Source organism: Topomyia yanbarensis, chromosome 3, assembly GCF_030247195.1.
Source record: "Topomyia yanbarensis strain Yona2022 chromosome 3, ASM3024719v1, whole genome shotgun sequence".
NCBI classification, from domain to species: domain Eukaryota; kingdom Metazoa; phylum Arthropoda; class Insecta; order Diptera; family Culicidae; genus Topomyia; species Topomyia yanbarensis.
Genome location: NC_080672.1, coordinates 197,573,966 through 197,586,198, shown reverse-complemented (window position 1 = coordinate 197,586,198; position 12,233 = coordinate 197,573,966). Strand labels below are relative to the sequence as shown.

The following is a 12,233-nucleotide window of genomic DNA, read 5'->3' as shown; positions in this document are numbered from 1 at the left end:
GAGGTAGTTATCGTCAACAACCGCAAGTCGGCACAACATGCGGTTATCCATGTGGGAGAAGCCGTGATCACCTCACAGCGGAGTCTGAAGTCTCTCGGAGTCATTATAGACGACAAGCTGACCTTCGGCAGCCATGTCGACTATACATGCAAGAGAGCGTCGACTGCTGTTGCGGCACTATAGAGGATGATGTCCAACAGCTTGAAGGTGTGCGCCAGTAGACGTAGGTTACTGGCAGGCGTTGCCGTATCTATCCTCAGGTACGGCGGCCCGTCATGGTCAAGAGCACTGAGGGTAACCAGTTACCTACAGAAACTGGAGAGCACCTACTGCGTGATGTGCCTCAGAGTGATATCTGCCTACCGCACGGTATCACACGATGCATCCTGCGTGATAGCGAGCATGATGCCAGTCGGGCTAGTCATTCGGGAAGATGAGGAGTGTTTCGAGCTACATGGAAATAGAGAAGCCCGCGAGCGCACTAGGGAGACCTCGGTCGCCAGATGGCAGCGTGAGTGGGACAACTCCTCGAAAGGTAGGTGGACCCACCGGCTGATACCTAACATATCGTGCTGGATGGGAAGACCCCATGGGGAAGTTCACTTCCACCTGACACAATTCCTGTCAGGCCATGGCTGTTTCCGACAGTACCTCCACAGGTTCGGGCACGCGGAGGTCCCAGCCTGCCCGGACTGCCCAGGTGTAGACGAAACTGCCGAACACATACTGTTCGTATGTCCTCGGTTCGATGTCGAAAGAAGAGCAATGCTTGACGTCTGTGGCTGGGACACAACCCCTGATACCCTTATTCAGCGGATGTGTCAATCGGTGGAGAAGTGGAACGCAGTCTCGGCTGCTACCACCCAGATTGCCTGTGGGCTACAGGTAATTTGGCGAACCGAGCAACAGACGACGGGTACGGCTAACTAATGATTGGTTAGTTGGAGCGAAAAAGGCCGAGCGCAAAAAAGGGAGTGAATGGTCTGTTCATGCTGAGGCAGGTTTGGCGCAGCGACTGGCAACCGCGTAAGGGGTAAACCCAGCCACCCCGAAGCAAGGAAGAAGATCGAGTGTATAGGCGTATAAGTGGACTGCCTCATGCCAAGATGGGAGGGTCGTAGCGTAGTATGTTAGTACTTAGCTATCGCTGCCTCGTGGCGTGGCAGAGGAGTGAAAGAGTGAGCATCCAAGTCAGTCTCACATTGCATGTTAAGGGTGAGCATAAAAGTCAGCCTCACATGGTATGGTAGAGGCTAGCACAAAAGGATGAAAAAGGTGAGCACACAAGTCAGCCTCGCATGGTATGTCAGAAGTGGGGCCTAAGAAAAGTGTCCCACATTGTGGCCAGGGGGAGTGACAGGGGTATAATAGAGTGGCACGATCGAGAGTGAACCAGGTGATAGGGTGAGCACCCAAGTCAGCCTCACATGGTATGGGCGAGCACAAAAGTAAGCCTAGCAAGGAATGAGTAAGGTGAGCACACAAGTCAGCCTCGCAAGGAACGAAAAGGGTGAGCACAAAAGTCAGCCTCATGTGGAGTGTTAGAGAGTGAATCAAAGTGCGACAGAGAAAGCACCCAAGTAAGCCTCATACAGGATGTATGAACGCGTGAGCGAGAGTGAGTACATCAAGTATCATCAGCCATCCACCCAGAAGTAATGCCGAGGGGTAGTTCCTAAGGAGAATGATGGCGGAGCCCAATGGAGTTTAGTCGGTATTAATGGCTGGTCACCATTCGAGCCCGACTCGCCCCCAGTACACCCCGTGTGGTAGCTTGGACACCTACCAATAGCACGTGTCCTGGGTTAGTACGTAAACAGTCTTCTCCATTGTAAAAAAAAAGACTACCCTTGCTTGGCGGTTGTGTTGGCATACAATGGTGTTTGGTCGTGATTTAGGAAATAGTTATGGGTCGTATGTGTATGGCCTAGTATGGCCGTGCATGTATGAAATTTGTTTTTTTTTGTCGCACTGGACGCCTTAAAGTATGCACAATAAGGAAACCAAGCCATCCAGGTGTGGTCACATAATACGCTGAGTGTAGGCATATAAGAGAGTGATTGAACTTTCAATTGAGGAAAAAGTATCGCCACCGTATACCGCAGGTCCCTTATGCGGTTAATTATCAAACCACTTAATGAGCTACACGAGCAGAGTTGACATACAAGAGGCAGTGTAAACACCGCATGTGTTGGCAATGACACTGGTGCGAAAAAATGCTAAGTGTGTGCCATAGTCTGTGACAAGTACTAGCTATATGCCGGTACATCAGATGCCTGTCATGCAAACTTATGAGGGACAAAGTCCGAACTTATTGAAAATTTCAACTTTGGTAAAAAGTTTCTTACGCTAGTCTGCATTGCAAGCGACAGGCAGAATCATGCACTACGCATGTACTGCGAGCGACGGCATCATGAGACACAGTCCGAACGTATCGAAAATTCCAACGTAGGTAAAAGGTTCCTTACGCTGATCTGCACTGCAAGCGACAGGCAGAATCATGCACTACGCATGTACTGCGAGCGACAGCATCATGAGACACAGTCCGAACTTATTAAAAATTCCAACTTTGGTAAAAGGTTTCTTACGCTGGTCTACACTGCAAGCGACAGGCAGAATCAAGCACTACGCATGTACTGCGAGCGACGGCATCATGAGACACAGTCCGAACGTATCGAAAATTCCAACGTAGGTAAAAGGTTCCTTACGTTGATCTGCACTGCAAGCGACAGGCAGAATCATGTACTACGCATGTACTGCGAGCGACAGCATCATGAGACACAGTCCGAACTTATTAAAAATTCCAACTTTGGTAAAAGGTTTCTTACGCTGGTCTACACTGCAAGCGACAGGCAGAATCATGCACTACGCATGTACTGCGAGCGATGGCATCATGAGACACAGTCCGAACTTCTTGAAAATTCCAATGTAGGTAAAAGGTTCCTGACGCTGGTCTGCACTGCAAGCGACAGGCAGAATCATGCACTACGCATGTACTGCGAGCGACGATACGGTTAACATCGAAACAGCGGGCGGAGGTAGTAATGTTAAGCGGCCCTTACACGTTCAATATTTTTGTCAATACTAGAGAGTATTGACAAAAGTATTGTACGTGTAAAGGAAAAAAGTTGTATTGACGATGTGGATTTCAAACGGGACTGGAATATTGCAACAATATCGTCAATATTGGTATTGACAAAAATATTGAACGTGTAAGGGCCGCTTTATACGCGGCGAATGGCAGTTACATTGTGTGCCAAGACTATTCGTCGGTGGGTGTCAAATTTTGCTGAACATGGCACAGTGAACGATTGACCACATGCCGTTCATCGACGTGCAATACGTTCCAATGAACTGGTTGACGCGGTCAGAGAGAGCGTCGGGAAAAAATCCAACTGAGTCGTATCGCCGTCGCTAGCAGCAATTTGGGGTCAGTGGTACCACTATGCGGCGCATCTTGAAAGATGATTTGCACTTGTTTCCTTATAAGATGCATGTAACGCAAAGATTATTGCCAGCGAACTATGCACGTCGTATGCAATATGGCAAAACAGTCGCTCAAGTGGTAGCCACTGAACCTGATTTCTGGAAGCAAACATTGATGACCGACGAGGCTCATTTCACATTGTCGGGCGGAGTTAATAAGCAAAATAAGCCTATTTGGGTCACACATAATACACACCGGATCCATGAGACGCCATTGCATAATCAAAAGGTGACGGTGTGGGCCGGCGTTTGTGCTAAACCATAATTGGACCATTTTTTTTCAAAGAAAATGAGCCAATCGATGGGAAGCGATATCGGTGGATGTTAGCTCATTATGTATGGCCACAAATGCGCGAAAAAGGCCTTGAGGGTTATTGGTTCCAACAAGACGGTGCACCATGTCACACGGCTGCTCAAATAATTGGGGTTTTGCGAAAAAAAAATTCCCAGGGCGTGTGGTGTCGAAGGGAGGCGACATTGACTGGCCACCGCGGTCTCCAGATTTAACACCTCCCGACTTCTTTTTATGGGGCTATTTGAAAAGCAAAGTATACGCCAATAATTCTCAGACCCTTCTCGAGCTTAAGGATAACATTCGAACTGAGATGCGTGCCATACCTCCCGAGATGCTCGAGAGGGTTATGGACAATGCAGCAAAAAGGGCACATAGTGCGGGAAAAGGGGAAAAATTTAATTTATGTAAAGCTATGTAGCCATATTTTTATGAAATACTTGTTATACGTCTAGCATAGTGCAATGTCCAATTTGCAAAATCCTCTTGAGAGCAAAAAAATATTAATAATTGTCGAAATTATAGCAATTTTCGCAAAACGCGTTTATTTCAAAGAGGTTTGCCGTGACAACTATTCCAGTCCAACAGCTCAACTGGAAGCATAAAACTAAAAAAAATCATTAGTGTATGTGTCCTTGAACGATTGATTGAAAAAATTTCTTCTTTTTGGAAACGGGAACGATTTAAAATAAACATCATTTTCACCTGAAAACTTTTTCGTAGTCACCGGAAAGATCGTGATAATCGCGTTTAAAGTTTCAAGTATAAGCCACGCCTCCGTAAGGGAGCAAGATGAAAAATGCTATAACTTTGCGTCCACTGCTCCAATATCTATAAAAATTTGTGATAACATTCTTAAGAACCTAAACTTTACGATAGAAGAATAAAAAAAATCGATTTTTTGACCAACCTCAACATATGAAACCCCTGAACGCAAATCCATGAATAACGGAATATTTTCTTTGAAGAAAGGATTTTTCGCTCCAAACTTTTAAAATTAGCTGATGGGATCGAAACAAATATAAAAATATAAAAAAAAATTAAGAACCAAATAGAACACGTTATTAATAAATGTTGAATTTCGTGCTTGGTCAAGTCTCCCCATGTTCCCCTAACCCTATTTGTATTTTCACAATTCGAAAGATTCAATAGGTTGAAGACAAAACTAAAAAAAAATAGCGCATATGAAAAGCGCACAGAACATGTATCTACCTCAAACAAAAATATTAAAAGACAACAAACACATTCTCGTTATGAGCGCTGTTCTCCGGGGCAGGAATCAGGAATCAGATTATACTCCTATGTCTCCAATGTACAGCTTGCTATGGAGAACGAATGGAGCACAGCGGTTGATATCTCTTTGAATGGAAGAGAGAATGAGCAACGGGTCATATACCTACACTATAGAACAGTAATGGTTCACCAGTCTCGGTGGTGGTGAACCAAAGCCGTCAACTCCGCAGCTCAGTGGTGAATGGTTCAATGGGTGGTATATTCATGAAGCGAAGAACGAATGAAGAGTATTCGTTATTTTTCAGCTGATTCGTTTTCCAAGTTCTGTGAGTCATACATGCGGAGATACAGAGGGTTCCTCGATCGTTTGCTACGACATGTGTCAGACTAACATTCCTTCCTTCCTTGAAAGATCTGCATACAAGGTAGTCGGCGTTGGCATTGATCAGCATGCATAGATCAATGCATATTGAACAAAGTGGTTCAGCATATCCCAGTTCTTATCACATCAAAACGTATAAAAACATCAGTAGGGATTCTTACAATCATGCAAAATCCTAGAATATCAAAAAACACTGTAAGAATCCTATGAAATAATGATATGAGTGGCAATCAGTGTTTTTTTTGTTTTTTTTTTGTAGATGGAGTTACAAGATATAGAGCAGCATAGTGGAATTCACACAACAGTGTCGGAAAGCGTATGTCGTCTTCTAAAATGTATGGTTACAGCTGCAAAAGTTGGTTTAGGTAATCACATTTGCTCATCGAAGGTAAGTATGTTATTCCAAGTAATTTTTCAACTAACGAGAGTGGTGCAACTTACAACTGTATTTTTTCCTATCGACAAGGGTATTAACTTTCTTCGTTTAAAAAAGCGTCAACAATACAGAGTTTTTGCATAAGTCACCTCAGGAAATAAAGCGCGGAACAGTGGTCGTAATGGTACTAAACGGTTTATTAATTGTGATTAGGAGTAGATTCTAATGATTTGGTGTTAGTGATACTTTTTGAAATGGAAGCCCCTTTCTTTTGATGCATACAACTATAAAAACGATTTAATCCACCTATCAGTGAGATGAGACATTTCTTACACATATCACTGTATTCATAAGTTTTCCGATCTCACGCGAAGTTGGCAAGAAACAAGCTGTGAGATAACCACAGTTTCGAGTCCTGCACGAATAACACCTGGAATAAACTGAATAAATTATAGAAAAATAATAAAACAAATAAAACTAAAATAATTATAAAGCTAAAAATCAAAACAATTTGTTCATAAAATGGGTACAATTATTAATATAAATCAAACTAATAAAAAAAAAAATCAAATTAGCTCAAATGAAAATTAAACCGTATTAAAAAGTTATGAATTTAAGAGAGCGAATTAAATTGTTACATGCTAAACCGAATTAATAAAATGAAGAAACTGAATATAATAAATGACATGAGAAAATTTAATATTATTAAAATAAATAATATGAATAAAACCAAAAGGATATGATTCAATAAGATAAGATAAATAATATGGATAATATTGGTAAAATTAACCCTTTCATGCCTAATAAGTACCCTATAGGTTCTAAAACCATTTTTCTTAAAAATGTTGAAACACGATCAAGATAGTTGCTTCTCTAGCAGTGTTAAAAGCTGCTCAATTTTTTCATACTAATCTTTAATACACATCTCCTGCCAAGTTTTAAATAATTCGATTGAGCAGAAAAGGTAGTCGAAGGCAGTCTAAATTGATAAAATTCATCAGTTTTCAAAAATATTTGAAGACTACGAAAATATATCAAAACATAATTTTCACCGATAACTGAAAATGTCTCCGGTAGCACTGCTCCAGTGGAATCCAATCAAAACAATTGCATTAACTTCAATTCTACAGATGTTTCTTGTAACTATTAGCGCTCAAATAAATGGTAATAGTCACAATTAATTAACTGATTGGAATGCATACCAAGAATGAAATGAATACAATAGATAAAGTAGCTTAAATGAACAAAATGAATAAAAAGTATGCTAAATGAAAAAAATCATTAAAATGAAATGATCATATATTTAAAGTGAGTCAAAAAATTAAAATAAAAAAAACAAAACGAATATAATCCATGAAAAAATGAGTATATAGATTATAATTTAAAGAAAGCTATTTAAATGAAGTAAATGTATAAAACGAATTGCATGAATTCCAGAACCATTGTTTCAGAATATTATGAAATGTTTGTGAAAATTCCATTATTCTTTGTACATTTTCGTTCTTCTTTTCTTGACGGTGTTTCTAAGATAATCTGGTATTTCTACTTTATTGTTGGGCCTTAATTAGTCATCAGGAAATCTAGAAATCAGGAATTTGTCTTGGAATTAAAAGATGTCTTTTTGGTCACAAGCCCGTTAAACAATACGACAGCAATACCTGTAAGTAGTATTCATTTGCATTGAAGTATATAGAAAAGAGTGTCAGGTGTCTAGACTATGCCAGCAATTATATTGTTGTCGATATCACAAAAGCCGTACATTCAGTCGATTACAATGTAGTCTCTTTCCACCCATTCTTATCACTTGCGAATCGTTTCGTTCGTAATTTTCATTCTGGAGATATGGGTTTATGAATCCTATACAAAACATTATCATGACAAAGGAATGGTTCAAACTACCAGAATAAGTATTTAGATTCATCGAAAAGTAAGTGGTCGGTGTTTATTCAGACCAGACTAAGTGACATAGCATTGATTTCGAGAAAAAAACTGTTGCGATATATGTGTAATAAATAGCTTTATTTAAAGACTTCCTTTATTTAATTCACTTTAATTGAATGTTCGTTCCTTACACTTATCGAGCCTCCACATAACGTGTGCACTCACCGTCAATGTCTAACACATTAACAGGTGTTTCCATTATATGCAGGTCTACCAAACAGGGTTGTGCGATATGATCAAGATAGCTAGTTTACATATACGAATGCAAGTTTTACATTAGTCGTAAGACCCTACAACCCCCTTAAACTTTCAAGAACTAATGTGATATGAAGTCCTTAAACCGACCTGGTTCCGTTTTTGTTTTACTTGGTCTGTCCGTAGAATGCTCTATCATTTTCTCTTGCTTATCAGCTAATGCGATGGATACGAATTTCTTTAAGTGCTCAACATTTCGACGAAATTCCTTACCCGTCTTCGTTGACCTTATACTTATATCTGCTCCTTGCTTCTTAATTACTTCAAACTCCTCCGGTGAATAGCTTGCATCCAATTTGTTATCTTTCTTCATTCTTTTTGCTAGCACAGAATCCCCCACATTAATTGAGCTTTCTTCAGCTTTCCTTTTACTATCTGCATAGATTCTTCCTTTTTCTTTAGCCAACGCATCTCGGTCTCTAATCTCGCCATCCTCCATTCGTTCTGCAGGCACTTGCGGTAACTTAGAACGGATCCTACGACCAAACATCAACGCACCGGGTGATTTTCCCGTGGTTGAATGATTTGTCGAATGATATGTTAAAAGATACTTTCTCATTTCTTTCCTCCAATCCTTTCCAAGATCCTGTGCTATTCGCAACCTCTTCAATATCGACCTATTTTGTCTCTCTACTTCTCCGTTCATAGCTGACCAAAAAGGAATGGTGTTAATCAATCTTATTCCATTTGATTCACAAAAATCATGAAATTCTTCACATTTTTCACTGAATTGAGGATCGTTATCTACTCGCAAGGTTACAGGTAATCCATATCTACTGAATATAGAAGCGAGTTCTGAAATGGTGTTTGCTGCTGTTATTGACGACATTTCCACCACTTCCATGTAACGACTATAATAGCCTACAACTACCAATAAATACTGACCCTCAGGCAGCGGCCCAAGAAAATCAGCGGCTATGTCCATCCAAGGTTGGTTGGGAAGATCTCTTCTGATCATTGGTTCGGGTGCATTAGGTGACGAGACAAGTGTACATCTTTTGCACTGTTTAACGAATCTTTCCACTTGCTGATCTATTTTAGGCCACCAGACATTGCTTCTGAGGTGAGTTTTCATTAAACGCATTCCCGTGTGGCCCTCATGTGCTAATAGTAGCACCTTTGCACGAAGCTTTTCAGGAATGACGATTTGATCGACTCTCATTAAAACATCATTTATAGCACACAATTCATTTGACACAACCCTGTAAGCCAAAGGCAAATTTTGCTTGTTATCCTGTTTAATTTTTTGTATAATTTCACAAATTTCTTTATCCACCCGACTCTCATGCTCAATATCTTCCCACTTTAGAGCCGATGCACTAGCTGCTAAAACAGCTACTTCTTGAACGAAAATTTCCTCATCTTGATCAAATGGAATGGGCTTAATTATTGCCAAACGCGAGAGAGCGTCGGCTACGTTTTGATTTCCCGGTACATGTACAATCTGGTAGTCAAACGACTGTAAGCGTAGCACCCATCTTTCAATACGTGCACATGGCTTTGAACGTGGTGTGAATAAATATTCCAAAGCCTTACAATCCGTAACCAAATCAAAGGATGCTCCATACAAATATATGCTGAACCGTTCCGCGCTCTAACCTAGCGCAAGTGCCTCCTTCTCAGTTTGGCAATATCGACGTTCTGTGTCAGTTAATGATTTAGATGCTTACGAAATAACCCGGGAAACACCTACCTCATCTGTTTGAGTTAAAACAGCGCCAAGTCCATTTGGGCTTGCATCTGCCATGACTACTGTATGATCTCTAGGATTGAAAAAACCCAGATGCGCTTCTTTACTTAGCGCTACTTTCATTTTTTCAAATGCAGCGTTTTGTTCGGGTCCCCATTCAAATTTAACTCCCTTCTTTGTCAACTCTCGTAGAGGTTGGGCGATGTTAGCCAAATTAGGAATAAATTTATTCAGGTAAATTGCGAGTCCAAGAAAACTCCTAATTTCAGACTTCGATGCCGGAGAGCGGAAAGATAACACTGCGCTAACCTTCGAAGATGAAGGTCTTATTCCATCTGGAGAAATATAATGCCCTAAAAATTCTAATTCTGATTCACCAAAAACACACTTGTCCCAGTTGAGTTCAACTCCTCTTTCTTTTAGTCGTTTCAGTACCTAAAAATTGAAATTTAAGTTTTTTTGTTCTTTTATTTATTATATAATAGTAGTTCTCACACAAATAAAGAAAATGCCAACAACTCATACATCAATTTTAGTTTACCTGCTGCAAATTTCTGTCATGGGATTCATTGTCCTCTCCTTCAATGATAATGTCGTCCATATACCAATGCGCACCTTGACACCCACACAAAATCTCTTCCATTATTCTCTGAAAGATCTCCGGTGCTGTGACTAATCCGAATGGCATCCTTTTAAATCGAAATAGGCCTTTATTTGTTATAAAGGTGGTAACGTCTCTGGAATCCGGTGCCAATTCCACTTGATGAAAAGCCTCACGAATATCAAGTTTGCTCCATATTTTTGTAACAGTTGTACATTCTTAGTTGTAATAATACAATTTCCAAATTCAAATATTTAGATATAATCAATTCATACCCCCATGATCAATATAGACATACGACGGGATAGTTAGCCATAATATAATTCTATATGAATAGAATCCACACTTATAAAATTTTACATAATTCTACCCAACCTACAAAAGAATCCGCCAAAATCTAGGCAATGTCGATAAGTCCAACATTCTCTAAAGTCAACGATCAAATTCGTTTCTCTCAAGCTCGTATGAGATTGCGCGAATACTGATTCTAAGAAGAATCCTTTCAGTTAAGTTAAGGGAAAGGGAAAGCTAGATTACCTACTCGCGTCAGAATGAGCTAGGCAATTGAATACTCCGAGATACCGAGTAATCCCGAAGAATGCTCGGGAAATGACGTACTTCCGGGTACATTGAGATTCCCTTCCCTAAACTGAGGATTACAGGGCTTAATCAATGCGTTCCAAAACGTTGAACAGTGTGGAAGTGACGCGAGTTTGTTCCGTGTGAAAACCTGAAAACCAGGTACTAGTGATGTGATAGATATTTTAGGGATATTAATGTCTATTTTTCTAATAACTAATAGGAGAAGTAGTGCGAGCTAGGAAAGCTAGGTAGTGCGTGACGATTCTGTGTGCGAATCGAAAAGATCAGGTAAAACATGTACTCTACTAAATGACCCCACTCGTAGCTAACGATCCTTATCAAATCAAATAAAATCAAAGACCACCATCCGGTCAGTTTTTCGGACCTCGCTTTTGTTCGGGGCGCGCCCAAAAAGTGATCTATAGATCCACGTGCACGTGTTACTGCGTTCTAGGAAGCACCATCCAAACGCACATGGTTTGAAAAAACCATCCGGTATCATAAGCCATAGCTATACAGCGCTTGCCCGGATGAATTCAACGTAGCTGCGGGGTAGAGTAGCAAAAAGCACACAGAAGAAATAGGGAGAGAAGAAACGCACACAATAGGCCTATAGAACACATAGATGTAAAAAATTGAAAACTGAAAGCATGCTTACCGTACAATATAAATTTTATTGAAATGAATTCCGTATGATTAAAAAAAACCTGAATTAAATCCTGAATAAATGTTTTCTGTTAGTGTAGTGAAATAGTCTGTTTTTAGTTTGTTGAAATATTGCCACATCACTCCGATTATGTTAGATACGTTTTCCCTTGCCGCGTGGCACATTTAAATCAAATGAAATTCTCTTCCACTCGGTTAGCGCAGTCTGGCGGCGAACATTAACCCTGCCGATGATGAGAAGCTTTTAGGTATGGGGAGTTTCTACCGTGGTGTTTTGAAGGAAAGCTTTGGTTCAGGGAAATTTAACTGGCTAGGGTATTGTACCTCATTCTGGGGCTAAGTTTGAGTGGCTAGCTGGAACGATCCTATGCATTTGACTCGCATTCAAGCAGTCTCATCCGGGCAACATTAAAAACTTGGCGGTAGTCTCCGAGAAGGAGTGGCGCTTAAAACTACGCGCTTCACAGATCGTCCAGCGTCGGCTACATTTTGGCGCCCAACTAAATGTACGAACCTACAATTATTTGTGGGAATATCTGGCTTCATTTGGACGAACTCTTAAGTTATAAATTCTCGTACGCTTCGTGATGACCAAACCATAGGTATTAGCTCGCATTTCTGGAGATTGTATTATGGCAGTCGAGTTCAGCGCCCTGCAATTATTAAAATATTCTTCTATTCAGCTCAGTTTATGATTATGGTTCTATATAGGACAGGAATGTTCGTTAT

At 40.6% G+C, this 12,233-nt stretch overlaps 1 protein-coding gene across 10 annotated transcripts in view; it reads left to right on the top strand.

Moving 5' to 3' along the window:
* The window catches only part of LOC131687112 (protein unc-79 homolog), a 1,793,695-nt gene that overhangs the window by 331,085 nt on the left and 1,450,377 nt on the right, over positions 1-12,233 (top strand). For all 10 annotated transcript variants that reach the window (XM_058971154.1, XM_058971155.1, XM_058971161.1 and 7 more), the window contains exon 7: positions 5,653-5,781. In XM_058971154.1, coding sequence (XP_058827137.1) covers positions 5,653-5,781 — 129 coding nt within the window. The remainder of the gene's footprint in view (positions 1-5,652; positions 5,782-12,233) is intronic.